A 20321-nucleotide genomic window follows, 5' to 3' on the forward strand; every position below is an offset into this window, starting at 1 on the left:
TCTTAAAACAATTATAAAAAAGCTAATATGTACCAAAATGTAATGTGGTAATTGTTTATTTCCTTTAGTTTTAGAAACCATATACAAAGCAACATACCCATCTCTATTCTGAAAGTGAACTCCATTTACAGGCTGTAGAGTTAAAATTGGTCTAAGTTCAAACCCTGCATCAGAGGGCAGTGAAGACAGAAAGAACAATGGAGCAAAACTATGAATGACATTGCAAACATCAAAGAGGAATCACCAGTGTTGCTTTTTTCACATCCTTGTCAAATACAAACTGACAACTTGACTAAATGCTTACAGTTTCTTCTATAGACTGGTTGATATTTTACGCAAAAGCTGAGGAAAAACGTGATCTGCTCCTGTACTTCTCCATACTCTTCCCCCAGTAGGTCATCTTGGACCGTCCTTGTCGTCCTCTTTTGTCCATGAAGGATGCATTTTTGGTGTGCAACCAGAGCTCATGTATAAAATATATCCTCCTAACTCAGGCAATATGGGAATGACTTAATTCATTGAGTAAAGAACAACTGAGCAAATACAAACAAATTAAACAAAATGAATACAAAAAGAGTCATACAGTGCTGGGGTGCAGCGTGAAAAACAATCTCTGTTAGATGTGTAACAGGACTGCAAAGATAAAGGAGCATCGAAGGCAGAGAGTGACAACTCCATCAGGGTCAGAAACTCAGAAAATGTGCTTCGGCAAAAAGCTTTTAAGTGCCACGTTACCAGTTCAGAAATATTTAGCACCCATTTATTTTTCTGCTGTGAATAAGGGAGGTCACTTATGCGTCCTATGTAATCCTTCTGAGGGACAGAGAATCAGCCAGTCATGCCTAACTTTTGAAAACGAGAACTAAGTATATTGGGTTTATTTTAGTTGGTTACTTTGACAGATGTCTGCGCAGCTGGGAGCATCCTTGTGCACAAATAGCCCTTCTGACATCATTCATATTCACTGTCAGTCACTGGAGGACAAGGGGATATTAGGTCTCCAGTGTGACAGTAAAGTTTAAGATCTGTTAACATGGGTATAACCCTGAAAAACCAGCACATGAATCACCAGATCGACTGAATGATTCCTCAAAGGTTAGTCTGAGTTGGAAAGCACTCTCTGAATGTCTATAATCACCTGTGGATCTGAAAATAGAGAAGCAATGAATGTCGAAGTACAGTGAAAATAATCTATCATCTCAGGGCCTTGTGTTGCCTTGATAAGCATTTTGTAAGCTTCCTTTCTCTCTGTCCCATTTCAGGCATTGCAGCCTACAGTTTGACTGCAAATCGGAGCGCTTGGGCTGAGAGCAGGGGTCCAAACAACCAGGGACTGGATATGTTTGAAGAGAGACTGCCATGAGCTTCACAGCCATCTCTCAAACCATGAAGGAATTCTGATTTTTCAGTTTGTCAAGTTCCTTGATCTGCTGTCTCAAAAACAGAATCCTGTGTGAAAAGAAGAAAAAAGATTCGTAAAAGTCATTTAATTACATCTATTTGATCATTTAATATAAATCTGGGTTATAGACCTTTGCTCTCTCAATGTGGCCTGGATTTCACATACTCGCACTAAAGAACGAAGGTTTTTAAGTTCGGTGCATATCTCTGACATGTAGAGGGTTCCCATATTGTGGATATCCTCACGTAACCGTGACACCTGGGTGACAGGAATTTACAGGGGTTAAAGCAGAAACAACAACAACAACAACAACAAAAAACACTTACACAGAGGTATTTGGCATAGACATTTTTTAAAATAATTTTCCTTGAAACTAACTAGTAATGAATCTGCCATTTCCATTAGCCCTTGACAGGCTTAGACTACAGATTATGGTGGAATATTTGAAACCGTCATAAGAAAATTTACTGTACTACAATATGGTGCAAACACGTGTAACATTTAGGATGCTTTTGATATCAAGATTTGCTGGTTAGCGTTGTCCTTGACAGGGACAGGGTACCAGATGACTTACAATCTAAAACATTAACATTTTTACAAAACGATTTCAGAAATGTAAATTAAATACTAGGAAATATATATAAAATAGTAAATATACAAAGACTCAGTTCAATAAACAACAACAAAAACATTAAAATGGTCCAAGAACTGCTAACACAAACAGGGTTCATATAGATACTGCGAAATAAAATTCCAGGACTTTCAAGGACTTGCACTACTTTTTTGGCTTTCAAAGGACTTAAATCAGATCTCGCTTATAAATCAATATTGTTACTATCTTTCACACTCTAATAAATAAACTAATAAAACAAAATGGTACAAATGAAATTGCAGTACATGCAAACAATGGCAACTTTAAAATCTGAAAGGATACTATGACAATGTTATCGCTTTCCTTATTCACACTGATTTTATTTTTTTCATGAATATATGATTGGCCTGAAGAATGAAATCACGCTCAGACACTAGGTGACAAGGTGAGACAAAATGCAGATACTTGGTTCTCTAGAATGAGACAATATTTTAATAATTCAAGAAATTTTCAAATGACTGTCTTTTAATTACAAAAAGTAAAACAATGCTTAATGATTGTTTTGCTAATCAAGTAATTTAATGATTATTTTGGCAAGTAATCTGATATTGTTTAGTAATACAAATAGAAATAAGTGGAAAAACAGTCTTTAATATGACTATATTTATATATAAATTAATGATGAGACAATAATAATTGGCCTCAAATAAAGTATCAAAACCAAGTACATGATTTTATTGAACAACACTGTTAAATACATAACGTAATATGTTAAGTCAGAAACTTGTGTTTTGAAATTACGATGAGACAAAGGCATCCTCGTACCTGCTTCTCCACATGTTCTGCAGGCCAGCCTTGAACATGCTTGATGAGATTTTCATCAAAGTGCAATGCTAGAGAAGGAGTGAAAGTGCTTTGGGTTCGAGAGGTGCTGCCTGAGGCGGGAACACTGACACCCGCACTGCCATTAGAGCCTGACAAGCCCCCTTGACTGCTATAAAACAAACATATTCATTTATTAAAGAAGGAACAGCTTCACTCTGAAAATGGCAGTGCATTGGTATTTTTATTTAAATCACACCCTTAGTGAAATGACTATGGCATTAAGCCATAATGTGATATCTATTATATTACGATATATAGTCCACCTCTAATTGAAATAATAATAAAAAATGCTTATGATAATAAATATGTAATTAACTGATAGTCTACAACAAAATGAAAATTGTCACCATCTACTCCACCCTTTTTTCAGATTAAAAATTATAATCAAAGTCAAAGGGAACTGTAACTGATTTTCAGCATTCTCCAAAATATGTGTGTGTGTGTGTGTGTGGCTGCATTTCAAAACTGAAGAGGTAGATGGTGCTGTAGGACAACATGTGATAGGCTGCTTTTACATTACCAACAGACAAATAAAAAGTTCCTACTGACAGACCCATACATTTGCCTGTGAAGACGGGGATCACTGGATTCCACAGGTTTGTCAGAGTTGACGTTCTGCTGGGAAGATGATCCTTGTCTCTGAATTGATGAACTGACCTGAAATTGAAGAACAACAGTTTGAATAGGAGAGAGAAATGTGAATTAAAAAATGGCAAAAAATACTTACCTACAGCTGTACAACTTTAATAAAATGTGTTGGGACATAATGCATACACAGGGTTCCCAAAAAGTATTTGGACACCTAAGCCTCATTTAAAAGTAAGAATATCAATTAAATTCCAAACCAAAATAACATTTATTTAAAATAACGACATTTTAAACCAACCATAACAGGGAAAAAAAAGTGGCCATTGGGTCTCCTGTCTTGACCATCTATCTTCTGGATTTTTCGTTGTTTGGGTTGTCACTGATTGTACTTGCGTTCATTTGCTGACATACTGAGATACATTTATACTGATAACGCATTTCACATTTTCTTCTTTTGTTAAATATCGTCAAGCTGCATTCGCGTGTGGCATCTCCCTTATTTTGTTGCAGTTTGGTTATAATCATAACATCTATATAAATGAATTAAAAGCACTCGCTCTGCTCTGCTCCAGTGGGGACACACCATAAAAACAACACGTCCAGCATTCATTCTGATCATGGCTTGTCTTGAAAAACGAAGACAATTAAATGTTTGTCGTAGGAGAGGTCACACTGCAGGACAGTGCGCCAAATCTTCTGACACTGCAAGAATTTTGTCCGAGGTAAAACTTTTATCGCAACGGTCATTAATTGGCTGTTGGTAAACATGCAAACTAATGGCAAAAGACTTCAGATTTTAGCCTAGGATCAGAGGAATCCTTTAGGATTTCCAAAATTAGTCTCAGAGTGCAAAACTGTGGCCAACATTGTACAGTGTGCACCTTGTTTAATGTAATATCATGTCCAAACACTTTCTGAGGCCACTGTAAGAGAGAAGTTTAGGAATTGACTAGCCACAAGTTGCTACTGACCTTTGGTTGTGAAGAGAGAGAAGCAGAGCTGAGCAGGGGTTTAGAGACAGCAAAGGTCTGAGGTGTGCTGACTCTAGGAGACACGTATGACCTTGGTGAAGAGGCATCTGATGCTAATGACATGGGTGACTGACCGGACTGTTGAGCTGTTTATCAGAAACAGAAATTATATATGCAATCCAGTAAATAAACTCATTTACAACAATATAACAACATACCAAATATGCTAAATTACCATTTAGGAAATATCTTATTCTGCACACAAGTCTGAGATCCCATGTGTGAAAAGTTATGTGGCTTAACCTATTAAGAATTATTAAGCATGTTAGTGTATGAAAGGTAAACATTACTAAACACTGGTATAACAAAGCATTGTTAAATTTAGTCACACGTTTCCTTGGTGGATTAGTTGCTCTGAAACACAACATCAATTAGGAGAGGTGTGAAGTGACTGGGACTTTAGCCGTACCTTCTGTGGAAAGCTGAGCAGCTTGGGAAAGCAGAGTAGTGACGTTGAAAGCGGACGGTCCAGCAGTGAGAAGCTTATGAAGCATAGACCGTAAGGAAGCTTGTGTGACAGCGGCTGTGAGGACTTGGAGGAAGACGAAGACAGAAAAAGACACACATACAGTCATAGCAGTTCTATGCACTGAAAGCAATCTGAAAAAGGCTCTATTGGTGAACATCAAGCCTTTTCGGCTCACAGTATTTTCACCATGTGGAGAGATGATGCCAAATATCTTGCAAAAAGCAGCTGTCAAGGTGGCAAACAGCTAGAGCACAACATTTTAGTTATATGACTGGATGGCTCATCGCGTTCTAAACTGCCAACAGGCAGTGAAGCCACCGGAAGTGTTCAATCCGCTGATCTAAAAATCACCCGATTTGAAGCAAATCAGTCAAACAGGATTAGTTTTTATGCTGTATGTAAATTAATGTTTACTTCAGGTGTTATCTGCAATGTTTATGGTCCTTTGGGGCAGGATAAGCGATATATTTAAATCGTTTAGGTGGGTGTGTCTGCTGCGCACTGACGACACGGGTAACGATCCAACACTAAATATAGCTTATTTCTTTATGAACATAATTATTCAGGAATTATTAAACATGAACGTATTCGTATCAGAAATGGATTTGAATATACATTGCAATTAATAAAAGAATTAATTTTTTTAATATTGCTCTATAACAAAATGAAAAGCTTAACTTACTATCTTGGAAATAAACTTTGTTTTTAAATCCGTACTGTATATAATAAGTTATTTCTCCAAATAAATTCAGATTTCTGAACGAGCACTTTGTCGTTTGTTTTATATGTTGAGGTTGTGTCCGTCTGATGTTTATCATGTTCATGATGCTCAGTACTGTACTGAACGTAGCTTTTTAATAAGTAGGGGAAATTCCCAACATTTAAAAAAATAACCGTTAACATGCCTAGGGTGTTTACATTATAATAATGTACAGAGATACTTCAGATTTATAAACGTCTAAGACTTGTTAGGTGATGTTTTCTCATTAAAATCATACAATTTATTTTATTAATTAATTTTTTTTCAAATTATTTTTTAATGGATGTATAAATATGGAAAGAAAAAAAATGTCAGCAATTGTTATGCATACTTTTTTAATATCTTTAAATTAAATAGCATGATATATGTACAGTGCACAGCATAGATGAGTACACCCCCTCTAATAATTAAATTCAGCTATTACTCTTCACTTAGAAGACATGTTAGTGTTCTTTGGAGATATAATGTTCCAACATGTCTGCTTGATCAATTACCAAAGAAGAATGCCAAAATTGTTCAGCAAAAGATTTTCTTATCAAAGTGAAAAAAAAATTGTGCAAATGAGTAAACCCTCCTGAAAGTTGCTTGGTACCCACAGTGACGTTCAGTTGTACTAAAGCTTTTATAAAGGGATGAATGAGTGCTGAAGGTGTGAGAGAGTTGTGCTTTATCAATGCTGGCATGAATTCACACACTACTGTGTGATGTAATACAAAACTTGAAACCAAAAATGCTACCCTCCACCCATTCCCTGCATTACTGGACATTTTTCAGCATGACATTGAAGATATTCATTCTCCCAAGGTGAAAATCCTTCAGTGGACATGTTTTTCACTGAATCTTGACAGTGTTGAGCAACTGTGGGGGATTCTGTAGAGACGAACTGAGCAAAACTCCCCAATAAAGACCAGAGCATTTAAATAGGTCGTCCAGGAGTTGAACAGGACAGATGTGAAAATTTGTCATGAACTTGTACACTCAGTGCCAAGAAGGGTCAGAGCAGTGTACTTTAAGTTCTGGAGGACATACTGGGTACTAGAATATTATACATTTTCTGAATTAAATCTAAGGTGTACTCATTTCTTCAATCCTTTATTTAAACAAAATTGGCTAATTTACTTATTTTACAGAAATATTGGTATATTTTTTGTTGTTTTTATTAAGAATGTTTAATACGTTTACATTTTTTCCATCTTCCCATGAATTCTATTACTGATCATTAAGTACATTAAATACATCTTTTATATTTATTCAGAGGAGGTGTACTCATTTATGCTGTGCGCTGAATCTGCTTTATAGCGGCCACCCTGGTCTCTAAGATAACAAAAAAATACAATAAATACATTAAAACAATATTTGGTTACAAGGTTGCATTGCATGATTGGACTGATTTGGACATTAAGTTTAGGAGAGGCGAAAGCTTACCACTTGAAATTATTAGAACAGCTTGCAGCACAAATAGAAACAAACTTAAATTGGATTCAACTCACGTTGAGTTTTTTTTTTTGTTTTTTTTTAATGTCACCACGCATGAAAGACACATGACAGAGACACAAGATAAACTGACCAGCCACAGACATCTAATAGGCATTGCTGTAGCTCTAACATTATTATGAGGACATAAAAGATCACAGTCTCTACGGTTTGCTTGAAAAGTAGATCGTAGAGACATCTTCAAGATCGATCACAATATAAAATCGACAGATCGCCGACCCCTAGAGAGAAACACTGCATAGACATTCCTTCATTAATACCTTCATTAATTTTGCCCATGTCTACATTGCCATGATTCATCTGCAGAGTGGCCTGGAGAGCAGGCAGCAGCTGTCGAAGGAGTGCTGGGTCCTGGAGCAGAGTGGAGGCTGAAGCTTGCAGGGCAGGAGACACAGGCAATGTGGAGGACGAGGAGGAGCTGGACGTGCTGGAGGGGTTTATAGACAAAGGCTGAGAATAACCAGAGTTTGATAATGGCTTCTCCGCTAAAGTAGATACTGGGAGACAAACAAAACAAATGTGTAAAGAACCACTGAAACCATCAGCAAAGTGAACCTCTACCACCAGGGATGCAAACTCATCATGGGTGAAAAACTCTTCATTGTTTTTTAACACTTATAATATTTTAACCCTCTAAGCGCCAAAGTCGCAAAATTGCAACAAGATGTCATACTTAATAAAATTGTATAATAATCCATTATACAATTATACAATAAAAATTGTATAAAAACCGTATAATAATCCTAATATGGTGTAATATCTCATTTGTAATACTTCGATTCTAGACCAAAATTTTGTCTTGTTCCTATTCAAAGTGTTTGAAGAAATAGCAGAGCAAGTGAGCTTTCGTGTCATTGATGCAGAAGCAGTTCAGGTCATAGCATGCAAGTAAATTGTGAGAGAAAATCAACAAATGGCTAATATAAAAATTTGTTCTGTGAGGATGTGTTGCAAATGTTATTCACCCATTCTGACTCTGAAGGGGAATATTTGCCTTTTGGAAAATACACTGTTGCTCATCGTGCACACTCTAAGGGCCACCGGCAGACAAAGTACAGGTGCAGTCAGTGTGGAGTAGGAGCGCTGTGCCATGCAATGAGAGCATGCATGCATACTCTCAAGAACTATAAGCTGTGTCACCTAGATACCTGACTGGGCAGATAGCTGGTCATCTGATCAAAAAATAGGCACATGCATTTTACTATGGCACAGTAATATAGTAATAAATTACAACTCTATTATTTTACTATTGATTTCCTCTTTTCCTGGTCATTTGGAATGAGGATAAAAAGACAAAAAAAACAAAAAGAAAAAACAAACAAACATGCAAAATAAGTTCAAACAGCCAATCAATATCTATTATTTCCTCAATATAAACTGATCAAAAATAGGCTGCTGTTCACATGCCTCGATCTTTAAGCACTTTAAAGCCACAAGTTTTTGAAATCTTGAAGTCAAAATCCAGCATTTTTTACCAAAAAACCCTGGCACCTAAAGGGTTAAAGCCTTTATTTATTTCATTGTTGTTGTTTAACTTTAAATGTTCACTTTTATTCATGAAGACAATATGAAAAAAAAGTGTCTCCTGGGGGAAAACAAAGACTTAAGATGAAAATGAAAATAACATGAAAATACCATTATATCCAATAGATGGTAGCAGAAGATCACCCATTAGCTCAGTTGCCATTTCAACTCCCTACTTTTTTCACGTCTTGCTTTTGGATTTATTATAAAATGACTATTAAGTATAGCATTTGCAGGAAGCCACAAAGTCTAATGTAATTTACAAATAAATAAATAGACACCAACGGCCTTTTAGGGTTAATTATTTTTGCCTGTGCTGGCAAAATAAGTCAGAATGCTTACAAGCTGATTTTGAGCTACAAGCAGACCTGCCAACCTTGGAACAATTTTTTTGAGTACAATCAGTGTACCCCTTTTCTATAATTGCGAGTCTAATTGTCTCTCTCTTTATCCCTCTCTCACACTAGTTAATTATAAACCAATCTCGAATCTCCCTTTTCTGTCCAAGATACTAGAAAAGGTGTTATCTTCACAATTATATTCCTTCTTAGAGAAAAATGGTATATGTGAGGATTTCCAGTCAGGATTTAGACCGTATCATAGTACTGAGACTTCTCTCCTTAGAGTTACAAATGACCTGCTCTTATCATCTGATCGTGGTTGTATCTCTCTATTAGTTTTATTGGATCTTAGTGCTGCGTTTGACACAATTGACCACAACATATCGATCACAAGTGCAGTATGGAGTACCTCAAGGCTCAGTACTAGGGCCGCTACTCTTCACGCTTTATATGTTACCCTTGGGAGATATAATCAGGAAACATGGTGTTAGCTTTCACTGTTATGCTGATGATACTCAGCTCTATATTTCTTCGCGGCCCGGTGAAACAAACCATTTGAAAAACTAATGGAATGCATAGTCATTATAAAAAACTGGATGACGAGTAATTTCTTACTGCTAAATTCTGGAAAAAAAAAACAGAGGTGTTAATTATAGGACCTAAAAACTCTGCATATAATAACCTAGAACACTATCTAAGACTTGATGGCTGCACTGTCAATTCTTCGTCATCAGTTAGGAACCTTGGTTTGCTATTTGATCGCAATCTTTCCTTAGAAAGCCACGTTTCTAGCATTTGTAAAATTGCATTTTTCCCTCTCAAAAATATATCTAAATTACGGCCTATGCTCTCAATGTCAAATGCAGGAATGTTAATCCATGCATTTATGACCTCAAGGCTAGATTATTGTATTGCTTTATTGGGTGGTTGTTCTGCACGCTTAGTAAACAAACTACAGCTAGTCCAAAATGCAGCAGCAAGAGTTCTTACTAGAACCAGGAAGTATGACCATATTAGCCCACTCCTGTTAACACTGCACTGGCTCCCTATCAAACATCGTATAGATTTTAAAATATTGCTTATTACTTATAAAGCCCTGAATGGTTTAGCACCTCAGTATTTGAATGAGCTCCTTTTACATTATAATCCTCTACGTCCGCTACGTTCTCAAAACTCAGGCAATTTGATAATACCTAGAATATCAAAATCAACTGCGGGCGGCAGATCCTTTTCCTATTTGGTGCCTAAACTCTGGAATAACCTACCTAACATTGTTCGGGAGGCAGACACACTCTTACAGTTTAAATCTAGATTAAAGACCCATCTTTTTAACCTGGCTTACACATAACATACTAATATGCTTTTAATATCCAAATCCGTTTTGAGGCTTTTGAGGCTGCATTAATTAGGTAAACCGGGAACACTTCCCATAACACCCGATGTACTTGCTACATCATTAGAAGAATGGCATCTACGCTAATATTTGTCTGTTTCTCTCTTATTCCGAGGTCACCGTAGCCACCAGATCCAGTCTGTATCCAGATCAGAGGGTCACTGCAGTCACCCGGATCCAGTACGTATCCAGATCAGATGGTGGATCAGCACCCAGAAAGGACCTCTACAGCCCTGAAAGACAGCGGAGACCAGGACAACTAGAGCCCCAGATACAGATCCCCTGTAAAGACCTTGTCTCAGACGACCAACAGGACAAGACCACAAGAAACAGATGATTCTTCTGCACAATCTGACTTTGCTGCAGCCTGGAATTGAACTACTGGTTTCGTCTGGTCAGAGGAGAACTGGCCCCCCAACTGAGCCTGGTTTCTCCCAAGGTTTTTTTCTCCATTCTGTCACCGATGGAGTTTCGGTTCCTTGCCGCTGGGGTCACTTACTCTACAGCGATATCGTTGACTTGATTGCAAATAAATGCACAGACACTATTTAACTGAACGGAGATGACATCACTGAATGATGATGAACTGCCTTTAACTGTCATTTTGCATTATTGACACACTGTTTTCCTAATGAATGTTGTTCAGTTGCTTTGACGCAATGTATTTTGTTTAAAGCGCTATATAAATAAATATGACTTGACACACACACGACACACAAAACTCCTCATTCAATAGCATATACTTAAACTAATAACAAAACATACAGTAGCTGATTCAGAAGCACCAGACTGTCGCAGCGAAGTCAGAATTACGTCGTCTCCTAGGTTCACAAAACGGTTGTCCATCTGTTGTAAGTAATCTTAAAGATTCCTAAATGCTTTTGCTTTCACCTAGATACACACAGCATCTTTGATATGGCTGCTTCAACACTAACTGTGGTTACTGAAACCACGCCTGAACATTTGGGCGGCATTACGCAAATATTTCCACATAGTGATGTAGACATGTGGGGGCATGGCAGAGTCTTAACTTTGATGAATATCTTTTTGGATTTGAGACTTTAGTCTTTGCAACTTTACAGATCTTCTTTATGCACCAAGAGCTTGTAACACTCCAAAGAAAAAGGAAAAAATTAAATTGCATCATATGACCCCTTTAACAAAACAAAAACCTAAATAGAAAATTTAATCACAAACACATGATTATATACCATTACTCCTGTAATAAAATTCAATGTGAATATCCCACATTTCTGCCACAAAACCATGGTGCAGTGAGTGTTAATACAGTAAATCCACGGTAAATGATGGGGATGTGTAGACTGAAAAGCCTTCTGAATGTCTCGTTGCACACAGTGTTTCTCTTGTTTGGCTCTAAACTGGTTTAACCTGTTAACCAGCATTATGGGACTCACAGCAGAAAATGACCTACCTAACTTAAAATTGTAGTAGTTCCTGACTTCAGTGTGCTACACACACAATTTGGACTTTACTGTCCATCATCCAGAGTTTATAATGCTCAAAGACAAAAAGTTGAAGTGCCTTGAAAGGTTTTTTGTTTTTTTTACCTATGGCTCTCTAACCATAAAGGCTGCCGTAATTTGCCCCCTGACAAAGCATTTAAAGAATTTAGGGGAAGCATTTAAATAATCCTGTGAATAGACTTACAGAATGCAGAATCTAATCGTTATAATCTAATTGAATTTAATCGTGAATCAAATCGCTGCCTACCCAAGGATTAACAGCCCTACTGCTTTGTGAATGAGGGTCAGTATGAAGCAGGTTTTACACAAAAGTTACTACTGAAGGATGAACCAGTGCCAGATGTTCATGATCCAGCTACACTTTCAGAAGTAGTAAGTATCACACGTTTGTTTTTCAAATTGCCTTTCTGAAAGAGCTTCTTGGCACTCTGTAAGGCTAATGTTGCTTTCACTGATGCTGCCTTCACGTGCTACTAGAATGATCTTGAATAGGAAAGTGGGTGTCAAAATTGCATATGAAAGCAATGCAAAGTCGACCGCTGGAATTATTCGAGCTCATAATCACTAGCACCGGTATTGCCTTGAAGCTCCACCCTATTCCCCGGAGCACCAGCTCATTTGCATTTAAAGGAAAGACACGAAAATGGTGCGTTTTGGCTCATACCCTAAAAGTGGCAATTTTAAAAAGCTATAAAATATGATCTGTAAGGTATTTTGAGTTAAAACTTCACATACACACACTGGAGACATCAGAGACTTATTTTACATCTTGTGAAAAGGGGCATAATAGGTCCCCTTTAAGGCAGCTTTTGTGCATGCACTTTGTGTGTGTGTGCTTAGCATGGGAAAATAGCATGCGAGTGCAGAAGTGAGTTCTATTTCATCTTCCTGCAGTTGAATCCTTTGAAATCACAATAAATGTGCATACGGAAATCAAAAAGAAAAATCTAAATGTAATTTTATAACAAGTAGCTTAATTTGATTCCAGACCTTAAGCATCTGATCTGATTTCGAAAAATTGGAGTAACTTTTCAATTCCCAACCCAATTCCAACTAAATTATTTAATTATTGAATGCAAAAGACCTGTAGGATGACTATGGTGCTAAGTAAAAGATTTTTTGCAACTAACTAGGTTTATCATTTATCTTTTTCCCCCGATAATGTCAATAATCGTCTGTTACCTGACTGTTGACAACGACATCACGATACTTATGAGACATTGTCGATTTACAATAATATCGTCATAGCGCCCAGCCCTAGTGTATGCTTTGTTTTTGTATTGTTTATAATAGGAAGATCTGTGAACTTGTAGAACTACGTAAACTTGCGAAAACAAAACTTTGGACTCTGACTAACCCACTGTAAACACCTCTTATTGGCAACTTCTTTCAACAGAGATGCCTGTGATTGTTTACAATACTCAATGCTGCAAAACAAACTTTTGGTTTTGTAATTCGAAACCAGATCACGCACACAATAAAACACAGGAGCGTTTGAAAGCAGATGACTTCGAGTAGGTACAGAATTGACTTGGTACTACTGGTACTGTAAACCCCCCCCAAACAATTTAATAAACCGAATCTAATAAACCAAATCTTTTTTTTTTTTAATACATACAATTTTTGAATTCAAAACAGCAAATTTCGCCAAAAGGTGATAAGTTTGCATCCCTGTACCACTGGCAGGAAGCAAGGAATTGTATTTCTGCTACTTACTTGTACTACTGAGGGCATTTGTGGCACTGGCCTGCATTGCCTCTTGTCTGTAGTCTCTGTCTTTGGGAAAGCTGTTAACCATAGTCTTGGCACCTTCTCTCTGCCTTTGTTCTCTGTTCAGACAGGAAGTCTGGTGTCAGTTTATGATTGAGGATTAAGAAAGACAGTCATAGGGGATCTAAGCAAGTCACCTCTCCAGCCATTCTTTAGGTTTCTCCCACTGAGAGACCTCTGTCCTACAGTTATAGTAGTACTTCTTGCCAGAAGAACTGATATGCTCTGACCAATCATCCGCTGGCTCACGGGGCTGGAAGAGACAGGTCATATGCAGACATATCAAAAAGGAGAGAGCAGGGAAATCTTTCATCTGAGAGAACATTAGGGATAGGGATGAGTCAAGATGATTTATTAGTGTGATCGACTGCTTATTTGGTTTTTCTTTTTTCCTATTTCCCTTTTTTAAAGCACTCAATGGTATTTTGCTGCGGCTCGCGTCTGTTGTAGATACGGTGTTTAATGTCGTTGGTGAGGAAGAAAGACTGTGTGTGTCCTATGCCTTACTGCACAGCATGAAACCCACAATAAATAAATAACAGAGCTCTATGCTATTTTTCAATGCTTTAAGTGATGCAGGTGTCTTTCCCTGTAGGTTTTTTTTTGTGAAATTTGGTGTGACCAAAACATTTGAGAACCACTGGTCTAAAGTTAACAGACATCGTTTAAAAAGTGAAGCCATGTTTAAATATGTTTATTACAGTGACTTTGAATTTCCTAAAGTAGCGTGGTAAAGCAACAGATTTGTTTTTATATTTCTGCAATCTACTTTTGTTTGTATGATTTGTTACTGACTTTCATATTAATGTTTACACCAGGCTTAATTGTTAGTGCTTTATGTTGTCATAATTATTACATGCTTACAAGGTTGGAAGTTCAACAAATCAGTCAATATAGTACTGTGGCTGTAGTTGTTTAATAAAAATGTCATTCATATCAATTTCAAGCAACACCTAATTTGATCGTAACATAGGCCTGGCCTACAGAAAAGAACATTTCTGTTTAATCTAATATTGTGTTGGACAGAATATACAATGATTTTTAGCTTGTCTTTGTTGAATAATACAGAAAATAAGCAGTTTTAAAATTGCATATTAAATCTCAATCGCAATATTGGTAAAAAATACAATAAAAAAATAAAATAAAATCGCAACTACATTATTTTCCAAAATCGTTCAGGCCTAAATTATACCATGCTGTACATTGAATGCTTTTTCACACACAAACAGCAACATTACCGTTATAACCTTCTCTGTTGTAAATTTTGTGAAAGTCAAAAGTATTCCCATCTTTGTTTTCATTTTATATAAAGGTTTTTCCAACAAAGCGAGACTTGTATTCGCAAGTCAAACTGACAGAGCGCAAAATACAAGGAGTGCAACTATTCTAACTAAAATGTACAAAGGATGAATATTTATGTTAAAGGAAGAATGTAAGAATTTTCATGTATTAACATCTTTTCTTATTTGTAATGTGTGAGCGCAGCTTGTACTGAAACAAAAAAAAAAAAAACCTTCCCCTGATTTCCTAGGCTGTCTATGAAAGTCTGTAGATTAATTTTTATGTGAAGGAAAAGCAAAAAGACGCGATGTTCACTGAGAGCATCGTTCCATGCTTACATAATGTTTAGTGCGTTTCAAATCTGTGCTTTTGTTTTACTTAACTATGGCAACCTTTAGATATGTTTATATTTTAACCCTCTTTTACACACAATCACATAGCCTACATATATACATTCTTAAGTTTACAAACTGTTTGGAGGAAAATATTGGGCAGGATGTAACTTTTTTTTTTATAATAAAATACTAAAAATACAATCTGTTGCAAACCTGAATAAAAAATTACAAAGTTTTTATTTAGTGTATTTGTTAAATATCTGTAAGCATTCATATATCGCTAATAAATGCATCTGGTCTGTGTCTGGTAGTCATGGCCTTAAACCAACCTAACTACACAGGTTTCCTTAACACTGGGTAGTTTTTCAAACAACCCTCTGACTAATCAACTTACCGTCTCTGAAGTTCTGTTTGGATGAGGGTGAGAACTGGATGCATGCTGGGAGTTTTCTTGCGGAGAAGAACTGACACCTGAAACATAATTAAGAAGATCACAAACAAACTACCATGCATGTGAAAGCCTGAAGACCTTTTCAGAATATAATTTATTGAAGACAGTATTCTGGATTTCCATTTAAGACACTGGACTGCTAGTTTATAGGCTTCAGATGACAGTCCTGTGGCTGAGTTGTGGAAACATGGCCTCTTGACAGGATAAGCTGTAGTTTCCACTGATGTCCTAAATGTGTGAAAAACAAGACACTATACACTTTTTAGACTTTTTTAAATTTGTTATAATAAATAATACTGTGGACCTGCTGCAGCCTCATGGCTGTGACAATAACAGGAAGTAAAACAGCATGAAGGAAGCACAAGAGAGTATCCTGTGTTTTAATGCTGCTTGATTTTCTCAAATCTAGCAATTAAATCTGTTCCATAAAAACATGTAAAGCTTAAATTATTTAAAACTTTAAAATGGATTTTAGCCTTATTGCATAATTCTCCCAAATAGTGTTTTGATTTAAAACGTCAATTTTGTCAAGAGTAATTACATTAATTACACAGAATTCTGAAATGCAAGATGGAAAACTAGTGATTAAGGAAATGTCAATTATCAGCTGATTTAATTATATAATTTATTACCTGTTAAAATGGTTAAAGATAGTGTTAACAAATATTAAAATTAATATCCATTTCACATATTGCATTACATACTACACCTACTGCGAGGCCTAAATTGACTTGGAATATTTAAAATTCTTGATTCTTTAATGTTTTTACTTAAGACAAAACACTATATAATTAATAACATCACAATATTAATACCAATAACGTACTTCAAATACTAAATTACTGGATTATAGGACATAATATAATTTACTATAAATACTAAATTACTGGAATTATAGGAATCGGGCAGAATTTTGCTATTTTAACCTCCTGTGACTGGCATCCTCATATGAGGACATTAAATTTTAGTGAATTTCTCTGAGACTATACATGCCACAGGTTTAATCAGGACGTCCTGCACAGAGCACATTCGTGGCTTTTCAGAGATACTAATAGTTTGGATGTTTCACCATTACCATTCCCTCTCCTTGGTCTTCAAAAATGTCTGATATTAATTTAGTGACACTCTTATGGAAATATGATAATATTTTGTAACTATCATTTAAATCTGACTAATTTTTAAACTGTGTCATAAATCAACATCTCAGGATAATGTTATGGGGGATTCAAATCAAAATATGACTTATGTTTATTACGAATTTTGGGAGAAACAGCAAATTAATAAGGGAAAACATTATATTTCAATATTCCCATATTACTCCCATTATTACACGTTGCCCCAAAAACACATTAATATGCAAATTAGATTTAGTTAATAGATACATTAAATATAACAAGAAAACCTGTTTATTTTTTTTACACACATTTTGCATAAAGAAAAATGGTATATAAAATCATTCTGTTAACATACTTGAGAATTATCTTTATACAAAGGAAATATATATATATATATATATATATATATATAGAGAGAGAGAGAGAGAGAGAGAGAGAGAGAGAGAGAGAGAGTTTTTGCCTATGCATGTTCATTCATGTCTTTTCATTTATTTATTTTTTTCTTAAAGAAATTGACTACCAATGTCCTCTACAAAGGACTTAGTATAACTTATGAATGAAATATCATTTTGTATGAATTAAATATTATTTCTTTAATGCTCTAAACCAGGGGTAGGCAACGTTGGTCCTGGAGTGCCGATGTCCTCCAGAGTTTAGCTCCAACCCTGAAAAAAAAAACCCTTACTTGTCTGTAGCCTTAGTAACCCTGAAGACCTTGATTAGCTTGTTCAAGTGTGTTTGATTAGGGTTAGAGCTGAACTCTGCAGGACAGCAGCACTCCAGGACCAACGTTGCCTACCCCTCCTCTAAACAATGTAATGACATGAAAAAATACTAATTTTTATCTAAAATGTTTTGCTGAGTCTTAAGAGGTTAATAATGATGTAACAAATAATAAAATACAGACCTGTAAACCAAACCATATAAAAACGCATAAAGAACCAATACAATCAGTTCTTTCAAACTCAGAATCACTTGTCAGAGTTATAGATTGTGACAAATTTGACTTGTCACATTATTTATTAGCGTCTAATTTGAGTTACTAATAATGCCTAAACAAAGGAATAAACTATATATAAATATGTTTAATTTTTATTTTATTATTTTAAGTGCATAACATATAGTCGCCAAATTGTGAAATGTTTCTGCCAGTGAATTTTGATTACAGTCGTGACTCAAAACAGCTGGTCAGTGCTGGGGTGTATTCCAGAAAGCAGGGTTAACTTACCGTGAACTAAACCCTGAACTCTCGTTGATTAACCCCAAACCTTGCTTACTCGAGATATGTGGTTCCAAAAACACGTCCGGGAGTAAGTTTATTCAACTCAAGAGTATGTTCCTGGTTAAGACTCAAGACATTCTCAACAGAGCGACGAATCACTATAGAAACGGACGCTACGAAAAAGCGCAACAAGCTGTTTGTTTCTTCTTCTTTTGTTCATTAGTTGTTCATGCTTAGTGCATATCGCCACCTAATTTATGGCTGTGTAATTTTTATTTATTTCCATTTAATCTTTTATCTATATAACCTGCTTTCTGGAATACCCCCCTGGTCTAATGCTCGTCTTAACCACACATAAATATATATCCAGTAAAGACACTGTTTAGAGTGCAAATATTACAAGTCCATACGTATTTAACACTGCAAATGATGTTTCTCCATTTAACCCACTTATATCTACGATTTTGGGGTTCTGGGGAATTAGGCAAACATGCAACAATAAAACATCAATCATATGCATGTGGAACATCCCCTCACTCATGTTCTTACCGCTGTCCCTCTCCCGGGTCCGCTGAACATGGAGTGGTTTCGTTTGGCTGTGTCCTGTTCCATCACTGTGCTTGTTTTCTGGACTGTCCGATCGCCGCAACATTTTAGTTGGTGGTGTGGAGTCTGACGAATCTCGCATCTTGTCATGGCGATGGTCATTTGATGAGTGACTCTTCGACTGGTATTTGACAGACTGCAAAATACAATGCATGAGAGAAGAACTGCCAACAACCCATTTACAAAGACCACTGAGGTTGAACTTGTATTCTTGCACAGAAAATCAGGCTCAAAATAAATTCAGTATTATTAAATCAGAAAATAACTAAATGTAATAGTCAAAGTTACTGTACTACAAATGACATGACAGAAAACCTGGTGCTTAAAAAAAAATCAAATAAAATGTTTATGAAAACCAGAGAACCAGTTGATCTGCACTTGTATCAGTGTTTTTATAAGCTCATCAAGTCATTTTGCTATAAACCTTACAATAAATGAAAACGATGTGCTATTATCTATTTGTTGTGAATTCAGTAATTAGGCTGACAAGCTAGCACACCGAGACATGAGCTCCCTGGTCACATCATTACTTCTGTATAAGCTAGTATTCTAGTTTAAATGAAGAGCAATTTGCCAAATACAAATAACTGATCTCGATTACCTACAAAGTATGACGTGTAATGTATATCAGTTTCAGTTAGCAAGCAGGAACTAGGCCTATGAGCACTAACGTTAGTGTTATGCTAAAGCCGGCTAATCTAAGTTTGACACTATTTAGTCTTCTCTTCCAGATATGTAACTTCTTTTTAGTGATAAAATACTTATGTGTACCTGGCAGGCTTGAGGATCTCTTAGATCATTACACCTGTGAAAGACAAAAAAAAAAAAAAGTTAATATAGTCATAAATGCGCTCTATACTAGCCAGCTACCATGCTAACGTAGAGAAATAAAAACAACTCGCTAACGTTACTAGAGGAAAGAGATACTTTTAAAACAATTTCTTCGAACATAATATGCACTTAGTTTAGGATTTAAACGATTAGATGAAGGGTGTAAACTGGAGGTAAATGTCTGTTTACCCATCACTGAGTCTTGATGGATTCGTTGCATGCATAACCATTAATGCTGCAATGATGTGGAAGTGAAGTGTTTCTACTGAAGCAGTTCTGCTGCACTACAGCTCTTTTTAGTGGTACTGCCTGCAAACAAACACTATAATATCTGTAAGAGTAGCTCTGCTGCAATGCTGCTTTGCTATTCGGGAAAGAGCTGACGGTCCATCGCTTCGTTTTCCTCGCGACTGCGCCCTGCAAGTGCACGAGCAAAGCACTGAGACTAGTGCTCGCGACCTGCCAGTCTCGCGATCAGCACGCGACGTGCACGAGCAGAAGACTGAACCTGTGCTCACGGACCTTTTTAGGGCCCAAGCCACTATGGGCGTAAGGCCCCAGGTGCACACTGGCCACCTGGACATTCTGGAGCAGTCCAGAACGGCCTCGGGCTGCTGGTTCTTCATTAAAGAAAAAGTGTCCGATAAAGTGACGTTGTCAGCCGACAAAAGGGGGCACCAATGCAATCTATTTTAGCTTATAAGAAACCGAATCCGCCATATACGGCCCGCAATTTGTTTTAGTACG

The 20321-nt window shown here is 36.5% G+C and overlaps 1 protein-coding gene across 3 annotated transcripts; it reads right to left on the minus strand.

Moving 5' to 3' along the window:
* Positions 1 to 40: 40 nt before the first annotated feature.
* On the minus strand, positions 41 to 20115 carry LOC132155151 (WW domain-containing adapter protein with coiled-coil-like). Of its 3 annotated transcripts, none has more exons than XM_059563989.1 (13): positions 19764 to 20111; positions 19515 to 19548; positions 18687 to 18879; positions 15744 to 15820; positions 13871 to 13986; positions 13680 to 13792; positions 7482 to 7718; positions 4908 to 5030; positions 4439 to 4584; positions 3439 to 3536; positions 2820 to 2985; positions 1533 to 1660; positions 41 to 1449 (listed from the first exon to the last, which is right to left on the minus strand). In XM_059563989.1, the coding sequence occupies exons 1-13, from the start codon at positions 19802 to 19804 to the stop codon at positions 1380 to 1382; spliced, it is 1542 nt and encodes a 513-aa protein (XP_059419972.1). In that variant the 5' UTR covers positions 19805 to 20111; the 3' UTR covers positions 41 to 1379. The 3 variants fall into 3 exon arrangements, with proteins under 3 accessions (XP_059419972.1, XP_059419971.1, XP_059419973.1); XM_059563988.1 differs by having other exon boundaries at positions 2820 to 2988; positions 19764 to 20109; XM_059563990.1 differs by lacking the exon at positions 4908 to 5030 and having other exon boundaries at positions 2820 to 2988; positions 19764 to 20115.
* Positions 20116 to 20321: the final 206 nt, after the last annotated feature.

The sequence above is a fragment of the Carassius carassius genome, chromosome 12 (genome assembly GCF_963082965.1).
Source record: "Carassius carassius chromosome 12, fCarCar2.1, whole genome shotgun sequence".
NCBI lineage: Eukaryota > Metazoa > Chordata > Actinopteri > Cypriniformes > Cyprinidae > Carassius > Carassius carassius.